Source organism: Danaus plexippus, assembly GCF_018135715.1.
Source record: "Danaus plexippus chromosome 18 unlocalized genomic scaffold, MEX_DaPlex mxdp_20, whole genome shotgun sequence".
NCBI classification, from domain to species: domain Eukaryota; kingdom Metazoa; phylum Arthropoda; class Insecta; order Lepidoptera; family Nymphalidae; genus Danaus; species Danaus plexippus.
This window is the reverse complement of record NW_026869853.1, coordinates 4,855,106-4,872,598: the sequence shown is the minus strand read 5'-3', so window position 1 is coordinate 4,872,598 and position 17,493 is coordinate 4,855,106. Positions and strand designations below refer to the sequence as shown.

Here is a 17,493-nt window from a genome sequence, read left to right as displayed (position 1 = left end):
TCAGATTGACACGTGTGTCTTATTAGACTAGTGTTGTATTTAGAAAAAACGCAAAGAAAATAGTATTATAATTTCAATCAGTCAAAGACATAATCTCACAGGACATATACGTATATAATTATATTTTTTATAATTTAATTTATAAGGATATAAATACGTAATGAAATATTATTAACTAACATTACATGTATATATGGCAAACCAAAGTTCAAAAATTCAAAATAAATGTTTAATGTGCCTGCTACTTAATATTTACTGTTTTCGTAAATAAGGTTATAAATTGTACATAAACTGTGTGGTTTATTAAATGTTAGTCTTCTTATAAAATAAAATGGGTCAGAAAGATGATATTTATCAAAAATTTCAACTGAGACCTATGAAATGTGAACTTAATTTTCTTAGCAGATCTGATGGTTCGGCGATCTTATCTCAAGGTAAATATTCAATGCAAAAAAAAAAAACGACTTATATTCAACTAATATTTTGTTTACCTTCCATTTACATAAACAGCGCGGTTTCCAATCGTGATATATTTAAAGTTTTATCCTATGCACAATAAGAACTAATTACGTTAATTTTGAAAATACAATTGCAGGTGAAACTGTGGTCACAGTAAGTGTTAATGGTCCATTGGACATCAAGACAACTAGCCAGAGTATAGAGAAGGCGACTCTTGAAATTCTGTTCAGTAGCAAGGGAGGGAAACCGTCAGTTGCTGATCGGTAATTGAGAATATTGTCTCATTATTAAATTTCATTTATTATAAAAAATATAATAAAAATTTAATTATTAATATTATAAAACATTAAGTATTTATTTTAATAACATTGTTAGGCTACATGTGCTATTTATAAAAACATATGTATTTAAAAACGAGCAAAGGTCTACCTCATACAGATTTGTTTTGTTTAATGTAATAAAAATTTATATGCAGGTTTAAAGAAAATGTAATCAGACAGACATGTGAAACAGCTATATTGGGTTGCCTGTATCCTCGGACCGGAATAACGATTACAATACAAGAATTAGAAGACTATGGAGGGGTGAGATTTAATGAATAGTATAAAAATTTTGGTAATGTTTAAGACTGCTTGAAATATATAAGCAATAAAATTAGTATGGAAATGACTTAAAGATCTCATGTTGTTTGAAAATGATAATATTGTTGATATCTATTTATAATGCTATGTTTTATCTAAAATCCTATAAGTTGTGTGGTGTAATGAGACTGAGTTGTGTATGTGTCTTAGAACTCGATTAAGATTCTTGTTTACCAGAGATCCTTTTTTTAATCAGCTGGTAATCAACTCGGGGATTGGAACAAATTTGTATTCTTAATAACTAGTAAAGTTTCATTTTAAGAATACTTACAACTCGATAGTCTAGTTATCCTTTTTTTTAAATCAATGTTATTCTCAGTAACTATGTGTTCATATAGTAAGGAGATTTAACATAATTTTTTATCTCTCTCCCGTGCAGCTCCTTTCCTGTGCAATCAACTGTGCATGTCTAGCTCTTCTTAACAGTGGTATATCGTTACATCATGTAGTGGCAGCCGTCAGTTGTATTGTGGATGAAACTGGAAATATTGTACTGGAACCTTCATATCAGCAGGTTCAGTCGGCCACAACAAAATTGTACTTTGTGTTTGATAGCAGAGATAAGAATCTCGTTACAGGTGAGCATAATTGCATTAGTTATAAGTTTTTATGTGACTTAAATTCTCATTATTTTTATTAGTGGGTTATCAATACATATTATAAAACAAAGTCCCTCGTCGCGTCTGTCTGTCTGTCTGTCTGTTCGCGATAAATGGAAAAACAACTGCACAGATGATTCTCGTGGAAGGTTTCAGTATATAATTTGTTAATTTTTTGTATTTACTTTTGTGTACATTAACGATATTTGTTGAAGATATCGGGAAAACATGAGCCGTCTGAGAGCTTTTAACGAAAACGCTGCTTAGAGTCTTTGAGATATAAAAAATAATATATGGTGGAATTGTGTATATTATATGGGTCTACAGAAAAGTCCGTGGTGGCATATGTCTATACCTTAAGAATAACATACTATATCCATTTTACAACTTTTTAAAATTGGCATTCCTAAAGCGTTTATTGGAAAGCTATTTACATAAATACGGTACTAAGTCTTATCAAAATAAATTACTTCATTTTCAAGCCCACATCCGTTTTTGCAAATTACTTTTTAAATCATTTAAATAAGGCGTACCATTTGTTAGTTATATTAAATAGGCTATTTTATATTTTTTGTAAAGAGCCCGTGCGGAGTCTGGGCTGGTACCTTGTTTTAAATATAATTACGTTGTTGGAGGCAATAAAGACTCAGAGGCAAAAAAGAAAGTGATAGAATCTTCTGTAAAATAACTTCAGTGTCAGAATTTAATAGAGATATGTATGTATATGCAAAAATTGTAGCAAGTATTATTAAATGCTGTGTTCTTATTGTCATATAAATAATCGTTTTATTGAAATAAAAATTAAGGAGAATGTAGCAGTCGGAGAAATAAAATTAAAAATCATATTTTTTATTAGTAATGATCACTAATCATAAGCCGCGGGGCCTTGAGGTTAAAGGTCCGCCTCCCGTGCATGATGGAGCGGGTTCGAAATCTCATGGGCTTATGCCTAAATCACCAGTCGCAGGACTACTCACTGCCTGGAAGTAGCTCTATAGATCTACACATGTAGCACTAGTTGTGGTACATCTGTACATTCTGTACCTTGTGTTAACCTCTAACATAGAGAATATTATATTGCCCATAATGATCCTTTGATTTACAAAAATCGGTTTGTGTATACAGCCAGGTATCAGGTATACCTGGAGTCAAGCTTAAGTAGCCGAGCCATTTTATAATGAACCCGTTGATTGCATGTGTATTTTATTTGTAGGTTTCACTGAGGGTGCTGTCGGTGAAGACATGTACCTTGAGGCTTTAGAGAAATGCCGTGCAGCCAGTGACCTGGTCTTCGACTTCTATAGGGATGTAGTGAGGAAATACAGTGATGTTATATAACGGGAATGTTATATTGACAATGATAGTTATTAAACGTTTTTCTATGGACAATTAGATTTTTAAATAATATAAATGCATGTGAAGTGATTTATGTTTATATATATTTAATAATTGTTTATATAAGTGTGTATATGCTTTAAGTGCACTCATAAATGTTTTTTATCTATGTATTGTCTGTACATGACATATATCTCATACAAATATAAGTAATTTTAGGTGTTGATTGTACACTTCGGGTCACTACTGTAAGTAGATCACGCTGTGAGAACAATAATTAACACACATTATAGTTTATGCTGTGTACCGTGACGTTCGCGAAATGGGACACTGTTCCTTAATTCCGATCTTCATACGTGCGAAAACGTGCCGATATATTGTGGCAGTGTCGCTTAGAATGTAGGAGACAGGAACAGAGAGTAGCTTGTAAATAGAATAAAATTTAACTGTTAACAAGCCAGTCACAATAAGGAGATTTGGCAGTTAAGCTAAAATGGTACAAATAGGTACTTTAATATCAAAGATGTTAACCCCAACTGTGGCCATCAGTTGTAGTTCTTTCTAACTATAAAAAATCGTAAGTCTGTGGCAGAGAGCATAACCGCTAGTAATAATAAAAAATAAAATAATCTAGGTAATTATAATATCGTACCACGAGTATAATAAATTGATATTTAAAAACAAAACAATGTGCACACTGTCAATCGGTCAGGGATTTCCCGAATATTTAATACCCCGTTCCCGCATAACCAACGCTATTCAGCGGATTCCCTCGCTCGTCACTTGTATTGTGGATTGGGCAATTTCTTTTGTTTCTTTTACGTGAACGTGTGAACATTAGTGCAAAGTGTTTTTTAATTGTTATATATTATAACAACAATTTTTGTATAAAAACCGGGTTAATAGTCGATTCTTGAAGAAAATAAACAAGGTAAGTGAAGTATTTTTGTTGTGTTGCGTACAGGTGATACTTTTTTAACTCGTTTAGTATCTAGTAGCCAGTGGCGTAACTATAGGGTGGCAAGTCGGCAAAATGCCATGGGCCCCGGAAGTGGCCCCTGGTCAGATGAAAATATCAATTCTCAACATTTATATTAACAAATGCACAATAAATTGAAAAAATGTTTTGTCTCTAATTTATTTAAGTTGTTTACTTAATTTTATACCCAAGTGAAAACAACGTATTGAAATTTTAAGGCATGTGTTAAAATGTTTTAACCTAGCTTATAATAATTTATGGTAGTAATACTTGCTGATGCTCGGGGAGTCCCCGATTCAAGTTTTGACAGTCTCCATTTTTCTACTACGCAAGAACTCATTAAGCACTTAGCATTTTGTTGTTGTAAGAATTTGTTGTTTTTGGCAAGTGACGATATATTTAGTTATAATTGTGAAAATAGTCTGAAACTGTCTAGTCGGTAAGAAATTTATTCTAATATTTATAGAAACGAAAGCGAAAGGAGGAGTCTGAAGAACAAAATAAAAAGTTATCTAAAATAAGTCGGTACTTAAAGAATCAAGATAGTTTTAAAGAAGAATCAAATGAACAGCGTTACGGAAGGGCAGACAGAACAGAACATTAGATTCAGAACAACCACATCCAGGTACGAGCATTTCTTCAAATGAATTATTTTTGAACATAAAAAAATTAAAATCTTCACCGTATGTTACTGATAAAGGTAACTTTAAAGAACTCAATGAATAAATCTAACGGTTTGTTATCGAAAATGGACAATGTAAACCAAAAGCTCCATTTTTAAGGGATAGTAACAATAGATCTTGGATAAATATTATTACTCTGTTTCAAAGTCTGGTATAAAGTTAGAACGCAAATGGCTGTCCTATTCTCTATTGCTTCGAAAAGCAAATTATGAACCATGTTGGTTATTCGCAAACAGGGCATCTAAAAATATACAAAATATTTGGATGGAAGGCTATGATGTTTGGAAATATATTGTGGAAGCCATAGAAAGACATGACACATCGAAAGAACATTTGCATTTATGTTTTGTACATCGATAGTGTCAGTTACATGGAACACTAGATGATGAGCAAAAGTCTATTTTCAAGAGAGGAAAAATGTTTGGCGCCAGGTTCTCACTAGACTTCTTGATGTAACTCTGACTCTATCAACCTGTAATTTAGGTTTTCGTGGCCATAGAGAAAATTTTTGAGTGTTGTCGAATTATTAGCCAAATACGATCCCATTTTACAAGAGTTGCTAAGCAAACTTAAGGGCCAGATTAAATACTTAAGGCCAAAAATATAAAATGAGCTCATTGCTGTTCTGGTTCAAAAAGTGGAAAATTCTCTGGTAAATGAAATAGTAACCGCACCATTTTATTTGATACTACTCAAGATACTTCCAAGAGATCAATGGTGTGAGCTTTACCGTTACTGTGTAATCGAGAAAGATGAAAATGGAACTCCAACAGCGCACGTGATTAAAGAGTCATTTTAAGATTTCATGAGGTTAAAGATCAAACAGCCTTAGCAATGTCCAAGCAGATTATAAAATCTATAAATGACAAAAATATTTCTCTGAATAAGTGCCGTGGACAAGGGTACGATGGAGCTAACACCATGAAAGGAACTTATGGCGGAGTTCAAAGACTTATAAGGGATATAGAGCCAAATGCAGTGTATGTCCAGTATGCTTCTCATAATTTAAATTTGGTAGTAAGTGATGCAGTGAAAGAGGTCATAGAAATACAAACATTATTCGAAACTGTGCAACAAATTTATAATTTTTTTGGCCATGGTATTAGATGATGGAATATATTATCTGAAGTGTGCATTGCATTTCTTTTGGAACGATATGCTAAGGGAAGTGAACAATGCTCAGATTGCATTACAAAGTAAAGGTTTATGGGTTGATGAAATAATCATAAAACTAGAAGCACCTTGTTTATTCACTGGAGAGAAACGGTAGCATCTAGCAGAAGAGGCAATAAATTTTGCTGTACAAAAATCGGAAGAATACAATATTCCGATGGAACGACGAATTCGTCCTAAGAAACGCATGCCTGGTGAGTTAGCATCGTCCACCGATGCAGGACTTACTCTTAGAGCGGAACTTCAAAAGGACATGTTAGAAAGTCTGACAGATTCAATATTGAACTCGAAACAAGAGTAAAGTCCATCAAAGACGTAACTTCATTGTTTGAGGTTGTGCAGTCGAAGACCTTGCTTTCGGCAAACACTGAACAGTTAAAATTTGCTATATCAAAATTTACTAACCTTTACGATGAAGTATCAGAAATAGAACTACTTTTAGAAATACCAAGATTGAGAAGATATTTAAAAGCGGCTAATATTACTGTCTCTAATTGGGTGACACTGGACTATTTGAAATTCATTGTGGAATGGGATTTTACGGAATCTCTTCCGAATCTAGCGGTCACACTAAAGTTATTTATAACAATATGTGCATCAGTTGCTTCATGTGAGAAAAGTTTCAGCAAATTAAAATTAATTAAAAATTTTGGGGTGACACCTACAAAATCCGTCCAGGATGCCACCTATGCTAGCTACGCCACTGGGTAAACTAGTAGGGAAGCTTTCAGAGCCTTAAGACAAAATAAAGACTGACACTACACACACATAAAAGCCTCGGAACATGCCGTAACTTCAAAAACACACATACACCGCCCTCACCGGCGAAGAACTGCCGTCAAATGTTATAAACTTGGAGTAATCCTTGACCATAATATTCTGCAAAATAGTTGTATGATAGTATGAGAGACCAAGATTCAGGCGGTAAAGAGCAGAAATTATCTAACCACTCACTTCCCATGACCCCACCAACCTTTGGCACATTAGTATTTGCTCAAGGTGTTTGCCCTTCGTGCCTTGACTCCACACAAGTTATTTTGTCTATTTCCTGTCGTGTTTGTAACTCTCCAATTATTTAGTAATATGTCTGGCGGGAAGGTAGCTTGAAAACAACCAAGGCCTTTTGAGTTTGACTCCAAAGTTTTATTAGTTCCCGTAACATATTTGCGAAGAGTAGCTTGAGGAACACCAAATGGTCTTGAGGCCAAACCAAGCCATTTTTATTTCTCGAACTGCCTCGATAGCTTTTTTCATTGACTCTTTACTCCAAGACAGGCGACTGGCGAGAAATAAAATTTTAAAATAGGTAAATATAATACAAGCTCTTTTTCTAGAGAAAAGTTATTTAGTCTGAAGGTAAATTTTCAAATAATGAAAAAAATTCTGCATAAATAGTAACAATAACAAAAAACTTACCATTGGAATAAAAACTTTGCCGGTGCGAAAAAAACTTACAACGCGTGTTTACCTGTCATCGGCTATGGCACTGGGACGATTGAAATGGATACGTTCAAAATATGCCAGAATATAGAAAATAGTGATGGCCGAGTGGTGACGCTGTCAGTCTTGTGTTAAAAGCCGCCAAATTAAAATAACCCGCCTGTGTCATTTTGTATATATATGTCATTTTGTACGTATTTCCCCTACTTATAAATTTTAAAAATGTGCCGTAACGAGAGATATTAAGTTTGAATGGCTACGTGACATTGAGAATAATAATTGACTATTTTGTATGTAATAATAAATTTATGAACTGTAGTAATGTTTGTTATATACAGGGTGGCTTGTATAAACCAGTGGAGTGCACAGAGATTTGGGGTAGAGTAAGCAGACTATTTTTGAAAAAAAAATACCAATTTTCATCATTTCCTCTTCTAAAACATTGATAATAATGAGGTCTTTCGAAAATATTCATTTAAATGAAACTAATATTTTCGGATTACTACCGTAATTAATAATGGGGGTATCGGTTCAAGTTTAATAATAAATACACGGAATCCATTTTAGCCTTCGCTGACGATCTCGCAATACTGACACGTAACCCCAAACACTGTCAAGTACTATTAGATGAAGTGGATAGATTCTGTGAGTGGACCGATGGATTGAGGACAAAACCAAGTAAATGTCACTGTCTGTGTCTCGGTAGGCGGAGTACAAGATACACCTCATACGATCCGGGATTATCGTTAGGCGGTCAATGCATTTCTACGGTTACAGAAAATGCACCATTTAAATTTCTCGGTCGGAAGATTGATAATATAGGTCGTACTCCATCTTTGGAAGGTATAGTAGATAGCTTTTTGAACGATCTCAACAAGGTAGATAGCCAACAGATCAGTAACGTTAAAAAAGCTTGGATCTACGATAATTATCTAACTTCACGTTTAAATTGGCCTTTCCTCGTTTATGATTTTAATAAAACCCTTTTGTCAAAGTTAGATGCAGGCGTCATAAAGATGTTGAAGTTGTGGCTCGGGCTCGCGCTAACGGCTGATTCATCGGCTTTATTTAGGGATCGCAATAGTTTTGGGATGAGTCTAAAAAGGCCATCGGAGCTCTATAAACACCTGAGAGTTTCCAAGAGGTACATCTTGGGGAAATCCCAGGATGACGTCGTTACATCGCTCCCAAAAGACAAAGATGCCCCAGAGCTAGAGTCAAGGCTTCAATTCCACAAGCAGTTTATGATAGGAGCGCAAAGTAACAGAGTAGGGTTAGGATCAAGTAGGAAGGTCCAAGATACGGATATATTGAAGTCTTTTATTCGACAAGACGAGAATGATAAATATAAGATCCATGCAATAAGTTTAGAAATGCAGAACGAGTGGTTAGACATAGGAGATTTTTGCATCCCATTAGCACTAAAATGGCGCACCTTAATCCATGATTGGTCGCCAGCATTGCTAAAATTCTATCTCAATGCGTTCCAGATGACTCTCCCAGATCAGAGTAATTTAGTAAGATGGGGTAAAGGTACCGAAAAGACTTGCTATATCTGTGGGAAGGCAGTTGGAACTGCTAGGCACTTGTTAGTGGGATGTAGGGTACTCCTCGATAGCGGTCAATACTCGCGTCGTCACGATAGGGTTTTGGAAATCATACGTGAAGCGGTTAGTCTTTCGGTAGCCAGAGCGCAAAAAGGAATAACCACAAACGAGCGATCAGTAGGTTTTGTGAGAGAGGGCATTAGGACTATAAAAACAAATGTCAAGCCTTACTCCATCCTTAAAGCGGCTACGGATTGGACTATAATGATGGATACGTGTGAAAAACAATACAAAATCCCCGAGGATATTTGTGCGTCGGCCTCCAGACCGGACATATTCATGTGTTCGCGAATCTTAAAGCGCGTTGTGATGATAGAGCTTACGGTTCCTTGGGAAACCAACATCCCCAAAGACCATACCATCAAGGTCAACAAATATTACGAGCTCACAAACGAACTCACTCGAAATAGGTTCGTCGTGGATTTATACGCGGTAGAAGTGGGAGCGAGAGGTATAACAGCTAAATCTCTCTACAACCTACTAAAAGACTTAGGCCTGTCCAGAACTCACATCAATTCGTTCTTGGAACGTACCTCGAAGGCAGCCCTAGTAGGTTCTTTTCAAATATGGTTAGGTAGGGAGAGGAGCTTGGACAGTGGAGGTGAGCGTTAACGCGCGTTAGTTAGGGGCCCCTTAAACCTACACCTGGGTCGCAAGTCCCAGGCACTGTTGAAGCTCCACTCCCTGCAACGCAATGGACCCGGCACCCGCACGGTGAATCCATTGAATGCTAAGAGGTTTCGTCTTATTATACATTACCTTTCTTTTAGTTCACTCTCAACTGGTCACACACATTCCCTTTGTAATTATTTTAATTTTATTATCAAACGACAATATTGAAAATCTAATCGTAATATATTTCGATAAACACACATCACCAGCACAGATCTCACAGCTATAATTTTCCATAATTCGTTAATAAATTAATTCACTATTCACTAATTAGCTAATTAAAACTTATTCACTTGCGCTTAGAAAGATAAACGACTGTCATTTAATGACAATATTCAATAACAATAAAATAGCGAAAAAAATATATGAACAGTTTACCGACCAATCAGAGACTCCCGTTTCATTTGACAACGTAATTTTAAACGAAAAAAAGTATGCAGTGCTTCTCGAATACAATCCAACATAGATTTTCGCACACACACACATGCAAACATTTATGCATACACAAGAGATTTGTCGATCGTCCTTGAGAATTTTTGTATGGAAATTAGCACCGAGTGGTTGTGCCTAGCGCCGCTCTGGCTGCATAGCGGCACTAGCAGTTAGCAGCGGCCGATCGATAATGTTTCGTTTTTACGTTGATAGATGGCACGTTTAACCAATCGTGAATGAAATGTCATTTTAAATGTCTGTAAACATTTGTATTTCATAATGTATGATTAAATGTATGTAAGTAAGAATTAAACAATATAGGTTTAGTTGTTATATGGGTAGGGTGTGCAGTGCTTATTTGCATCTAATGATAGCAAAAGGTATATTATATTCCTGTTATTTTCAATTCTTTGCTCTCTCTCCTCTTCCTTTAATTTCCAAAGGCGACATGTCGGTTTTGTACCTAAGTTTTTTTTTTCATGTTATATAAAATAAACGATTATATCTTGGTTTATTTGTTTCATTTTTAACATTTTAACTGAAGTCGTCGGTATGTTAACGAAGAATTTTAAATATTATTAAGTATTAAACAAGTACCTACAAACAATTTATAGGCAGATGTTGTTACTAACATGTACAGAATACACAGTACTTATGAATAAAAACATAATTAAAATTTAAAAGAAATAAAAATGTAAAAAAATACATAAATGTTTATCCATTTGCTTCTAGGTATATTTTCAACGACTTATTGACTAATATCTCTAGTGAATTGTATAGAAAAGATTTTATTTTAAAAAGGTCACAAATGACTTGATTTGACGTAACGCGTCAGGAAGTTACTGTGAAACTGTATATATATTTTTTTCATACAACTGATAATTCTTTATACTATAAGCGTATTGACACTAACGCCGTAGTCTGTAATTAGGTTCGTTATTTCAAATGTTGCAAAACGGCTGAAGTAACGATTGCGACTCCTTTGACGTGCCGCTACCGAATATAAAGGATGCGGCCTTTCTGTTTGTAAACTGTTTTTCCAGTAAAGTCTGTGGTACACTTGCATCACTTAAAAATCTACAATCCTACCCTTATAAAAATCCTAAAGACTATATTTTCTTATTTAGAGTCTCCTTGTACTGTTGCAAACTTTTAAGGTAACTTTAAGTTGAAATATTTGATCCAGGAGTCTAATTCAGACTTGCTACTTAATAAATAGGTATTTTTTTTTGTATTAAAGGAAAAAAAGATAACACCTTCGATTAAAAAAAAGTAAAGAATTCATGGTTGTTAAACAAAAATTCCTCCTTAGATATTAATAATAACCATGTTATTGCAATACGACTAATAATCCTTAGAATGTTTAGAAAAATTCGCATCGGCATTAACTTTGTAAGCAAATGTCACTAAAGTTGTTTTGAGCTCAGTGCGCCCACAAAACAAACACATCAGTGGAAAAAAACGAACAAGATGGCCGATCAACGCGATCTCGAATGCAAATGGCCGACGTAAAAGCACCGCCGGTACATTTAAATGTCGCCAATGATGCCGATTCCACGACATCCATAATTTTTGCTCTATTTATCGGGTATTTTTGCATTGTCCGTATGAATCAGGCCCGAATCAAAATATAGTCGGTACGTATGAGATATTTAAATAAGGACAACGACAGCTGACGAAGCAGGTATGGTGTTTTGATAAATTCCCAAGTGTTCCTATAGTAGTTGTTAATTGCCTGTTTGAGTAAAGTTCACATCAAGATCCCCGCGTTAACAGCTACCGAAACAGCCAATTAAGTATTGTCAAGGATCCCGCTCTCTGCTTACGCAAGGTTGCAAAAACCATGTAAGGTCCGAGATATGTTGATAAGTTCGGTTCCTACAAAACCTAAATAAGAAATAAAATTGACCTCATTAATAGAAGAAACCCGATTTAAATTTAATCAAATAATAGTAATAATTATACATCAGTTACAAATAGTTTTTCTCAAAATCGATCCCCTTCTTTGAAAAAAATTCTATATATCTGCTAAATTATAATTAATTCCAACAAATTTCAACATTTCCACGCAACTTTGAGTCAAATCTTGCAAATAATTTTATAATATTTATCCCCAATCGCTTCAAATGTCATTCATAATTTTTAATGTCACTCATTACACGATCTCACAATAAACATAATAATTATTAAAGATATAGGAAAATATTTTTTAGCATTACTATTCATAAGGTGGGACCTTTTAAACTAGCTTATTGCCTAATTACCTGGAACTTAAACAAACATCTGCAAGTTATCTATCTAGGCCGTTAGTCAGGTCTTATTAAAGATTCAAGTGATTGCCTACCGTGAGAATGTCGGCTTTAGAATGCAAATTGCACATCTATATTCCAAAGATATACTTTATTTATTTTATCTGTGCCATTTAAGAAACTTTCAAATGATTATTATTCTGCTATAGGAAATATCGTGTCTTAAATAATATGCATTTTCTATTTTAATCTAATGAAATCAGATTACTTATTTAGCTCCAAATTTGCATATGGCTTGAAACTTCCTTATTATGTTGTTACACATGCAAGAAATATTATCGAAAGTATCATTTTCGGAAATGAAAAAGAGATCCAAGAGGTTGCATCTTCTTCCTTCCTATACAGTATTATTATGTACATGGATTTAAACTAGTTTCCCCAAAATTGCCAATATAATAGCTGGGCGTGTCTGAATGCTCACTGGCCTTAGCGGTCGTAAATCGTCCATAACATTTCGGTTTAAAAGTATGATCTTTCCTAAACCGATCTCTTGAAAATGGCGGACTTGTAAAAGTAAATAGATAACTCAAAAATGTCATACATTTAGTTTTCAACCAAGATTTATCCCGACGGCGGAACTGCATTTTTCGTAATATACAACTATCTGTAATATATTATTAAATTATCTTTTATTTATGCATTTTTATAAATATTTAGAATTCCGTAACATTGAATTTATTGGTAAGATACCTAAAAAAATTTACCGTATGATTTTCTTACAATAAAAAAGAAAGAACTAGTAATTGTATCCTTAGACATTCGAGATCAAAAGATTAAATCCAATTCCAACAATTAAGGCCTTCCGTAATTATAAAGTTAAATCTCGCATCTCCATTTCGTACTTGGTGTTTTGCTATAATTATGAATCGTTTAAAGGCTAAGCTAATTATAGCCCTTTGATTGTAACAGCATTCGAACATCCAATTGAAACAATTTTTTTCCTCGGTTTTAACAATCCGTTTAATCAAAACTCGAATTCATTTTCGTTGGAGAATCTGAATCACTGAGTACTTTTTCTTTGAAATTTACAAAGAGTACTTTATTATTTACTCTAAGCTAAATATTTACAGAATATTATCAAGATCAATTTAGTAGTTTTATAATTTCTGAGTAAGAAACACAGTTCTTTGTAATATATTTTATAATATTCTAGTACTCACAGTGATAATTTTATTTAATTCATGATAAAAGAATAATGGTGTGTTAAATTAAACATAAAATTTATAAAAATATTATGTTCCTCTCATTAAACACATACATGTCAAAATATTAACACAAACACGGCAATTCATTGGAAATAATAAATAATTTTATGTAAGAAGGTTGTATATGATCCTATTTATTAAAAAAAAATACCTACACTTCTATTTATGTTCTATCATGAACATGCTGTCATAGCTGACGTAAAATAGACTAATATTTATACAATATCTATTCCAATTAAAAGCATGTTTAAACCATTGAAATATATAAAATCAAATTGCTTTACGCGAATCACAGCCAATGCATCCGTTCGTCACAGCTCTTGCAAACGCGAGGAGCTCGACTGGCGTGATGTCATCTCGGAGGCAGAGCAAATCGTTGGCTATCCAACGTCTTTCCTGAACCTGAGGTGGCTGTTCAATGATGAGATCGCTAACACAGCTATACAGTTGAGGAAACTGGTAAATTAATACTTCCAACTAAAATACAATTGACGGTAGTTAGAAAAGGCAAATGGTATTGTAATGTATAATAATAATTAGATGTCCTTACTTTAATACGCGCGTATCATCGTATGCACAAGATTGAAAATGCTCCGTATGTAGTATTGTTTTTAAACTTGTAGTGAGGATTAGGAATAATTGGAAAAAGTGATAATATAAAATAAAAGAAAATTATTTGAATCTGATATTATCAAATATTCCAAATAATATAGATATTAGGTTTAACCTCATTTCACTCAGTAAATGAGGTTTTTATTTTAGGCCAGTGAATAAAAAAATATTGCAGGTCGGCACAAATCATCCGCTCTTGAAATCGGCGAAGAACCTACTCATTGGCTCCAAAAGCAACCTTCAATCAGTGGGACTTATAATTCTTTTGGCATCGAAAGCTGCCGGTATCGATGTCAGGAAGTACACGAGAGATCACTATGACTCGGGAGTCCTCCACGCACAGAGGGCGCTGGCTGAGATCGTGGAGATGAAGAGAACTGGCCATTTGATCCACAAGACCATGGCCAATTTACAGGAGAAGGAGAAACACGGGAAAAAGTATAAGGATTTGTTATATGGAAATAAAATTGTATTGCTTACAGGTTAGTTGACGAGATGGTTTTAGTTAAACTTATCAACGTATTAATTGCACTACTTTTTAATACAACTACCTAAATGTTGCCGAACGATAGTTATTCGACAGTAATTCATTGACATATATATTAGAGAAAAAGATGGCGGCCTAATTTCACTTGCACAAATTGAATGTATTTCTGCTTACAGGTAATTTTTAACGTAGTGATATTTCACGAAATTTTCATATAAATATTAACAAAGGTTAGGCTTCACGTGTTAATATATATACACATAATATGTAAAAATTATTGGTAGGCTAAAAATAATTGGTAATAAGATTTATTTAGTTTACCAGTGTAAGTATTTGGAGCTATTCAACCTATTTTAAATGTTTTATCAGCTCCGGAAACTATATATAATGCGGACCCTCTTCCTGCCAAGCAGATAACTACAGTTACATTCTTGATTTAGTTGATTAACACTAATTTGAAACTATTCATTATTCACTTATGAGTTATGATGAGGTGCCCAAATATATAAATAAATAAAAATATATATACATAGATATCACGTGCAATAAGCATAACTGCTTTGTGTGATGATATTCTATTAAACAATGTCATAATATCATTTATATGGATTTTGATTATGACGAAAATCAAACGTTATTAATGTAGTGGCCAATAAATTGATACACTCTTGTAACGTCTCAACTTTCTTTCACCTATCGCATGTCTCACGTCTGTCAGCTTAGGAGTAGGAGTAAATTACAAACTCGGGAGTATTTTACTATAACTACGACAGGATATATTCTCGGTCACTAAAGTTTTTTTTTTCAAAATAGAAAATAGCCTTAATGTCGTCCGGTGACGAGACTAGCATTGATTTACAATACAATAGGTTATCATTTGGAGATCTGGCAGAGGCCATGCAATGTCATTCAATGCTTTGACCCTGTTCAAGAGCTGAAGGAATGAATAAGGGAGTAATGTTTGTATACTCCCGGCTGTTACTTTTACGTATAGCCTTGTAACAAGTATTCAAAGAAATTTCAAACATTTTTCCATATAAACGTAACAAAAGGTTTTTGGATATTATGACGTTTTTTTAATTATTATATTACTACATAAACTCGATATCGGTTTCTTTATAGCAATCGTGATCACGATCAGTTGAGGTGAAATAAAATCGCGGGATAATATCCGAAAAGCTTTGTTTTATTTATAAATCTTAGGTATCATTATTTTTCCATATAATATAATAATTACTTAATAATAAAAAATCAATAACGGAATCTGTTAAATATTTTTCAGGAGACTATTTGCTAGCAACGTGCCTCCAACATTTAGGCGGTTTGCACAACAATGAAGTGACCGAGCTTATCTCGACTGGTCTCCGGGATTTGGTTGAGGGAGATTTTCTCGGCGACCACGACGATGACCACAATCCCCTGCCCAGTAGACCAAAGGGTGAGTGTTTTGTTTACTATTTATTTCATTGATAAGAGATAACTAACACAATTCCATATACACTTTCGTCAGTAATAAATTTAAACGATTTTATTCATCTTTAATTGCTTTCAGTGACGTGACAGTTTGTTTATTATCAAACTATAATTTTCAAACTATGGTATCATTAATATGTGCACAACTGAAAATCAAAGTTGGAGTTAACGTAGTAATTAAACACTTACTAATGCCTTCGCGCTATATTTAAAATTTGCAACAGAATGCTAATAAACATCTGCATAACAGTGTATTCGTGAGGATAGTAATTGAGGAAATCACATAGGTGTAGCTTGTTAAAATAGTTTAAGAAATAATAGTATTGAATTTAGAAAGCATATCTGCTATAATTTAGATCTCAACTCTTACAATCAACACAGTTTTCTTTGTATGTATGCATAATGTTGTTGTATAGAGTTATACATATAGAGGTTTATTTTTTTTATTCTGTAAATATTGATCTCATACTTTGCAGCCAGCAACGAAGTAAAGAGTCACTATGTCTGGGAAGAGGAGGATAACCTTGCTAAACTTGGTTCCAACGAATTTCTCGGTCAGGGGAAAGACGAGTGGCTTTTACGTACAATGCTAACATCTGGAAGTTTACTTGGAAAGGGCTGTCAGGGTGCTATGAAACTTGCTGGTTGGGGAAAGGATATGGAAAGGCAGGCTTATATTTTGGGAGGACACTTGGCTATTATCTGGCAATTGTATCTGGACGTGAAAGACTTCTTCACACATCCATATTCTTATTCGTTAGTTGGGGCTCCCGTAATTATAGCACTATGGGAGTATCCAACAATCTATAGCTATATTATAGAATCAAAGTTAGAGAAAAAGCCTATAGAATACAAGCAATTATATTACGCTGTGAGGGCGACTAGATCTTTGGAGTATTTGACGATATTTCTTAATGAGGAAATAGAAGCTATAATGAGGAATAGTGACCAATTCCCTGTCAAGGACGCCCGTGCTGCAATACAGAAGATGGCTTGGACAGTACATAACGAAACACTACAATACATGGAGTAAAGGCGAAATAATATATCTAAATATAGACGCAAATTAATATTCTCAATTATTTTTTTGAACTACATCATATGAAAGTAAGTGTTTTTAAATTAGGAACAATGAAAAAGTTTTATAAAAAGAATCATATTATTTACTTTGAAGAATAAGAACTTGATTTCCATTGCCATCGTCGATATTTTGAGTCCGATTGAAAACTATAAACAAATATGTATGATTTTAATAAAGTATAATATGACTTTATAATACTTTTTTTTTAATTTACCTGTGACGCTAATAAAGATAAAAATGGCGGGAAATTAATATAGTGTCAATTAAAGAGGTCATTGGTGTGATATTTTATAAAATACAATTTAG

General features: G+C 33.9%; 2 protein-coding genes across 2 annotated transcripts; both read left to right on the top strand.

Annotated features, from left to right (window-relative positions):
* The first annotated feature begins 182 nt into the window (after nucleotides 1-182).
* On the top strand, nucleotides 183-4,174 carry LOC116773153 (exosome complex component RRP46). The gene is made up of 5 exons (XM_032665549.2): nucleotides 183-434; nucleotides 596-722; nucleotides 935-1,043; nucleotides 1,480-1,678; nucleotides 2,913-4,174. The coding sequence occupies exons 1-5, from the start codon at nucleotides 332-334 to the stop codon at nucleotides 3,035-3,037; spliced, it is 663 nt and encodes a 220-aa protein (XP_032521440.1). The 5' UTR covers nucleotides 183-331; the 3' UTR covers nucleotides 3,038-4,174.
* A 9,498-nt stretch (nucleotides 4,175-13,672) lies between these two features.
* On the top strand, nucleotides 13,673-17,369 carry LOC116773087 (all trans-polyprenyl-diphosphate synthase PDSS2-like). Its single transcript, XM_032665469.2, has 4 exons — nucleotides 13,673-13,993; nucleotides 14,322-14,628; nucleotides 15,916-16,071; nucleotides 16,583-17,369. Exons 1-4 carry the CDS (start codon nucleotides 13,778-13,780, stop codon nucleotides 17,137-17,139), a joined length of 1,236 nt encoding a protein of 411 aa, XP_032521360.2. The 5' UTR covers nucleotides 13,673-13,777; the 3' UTR covers nucleotides 17,140-17,369.
* Nucleotides 17,370-17,493: the final 124 nt, after the last annotated feature.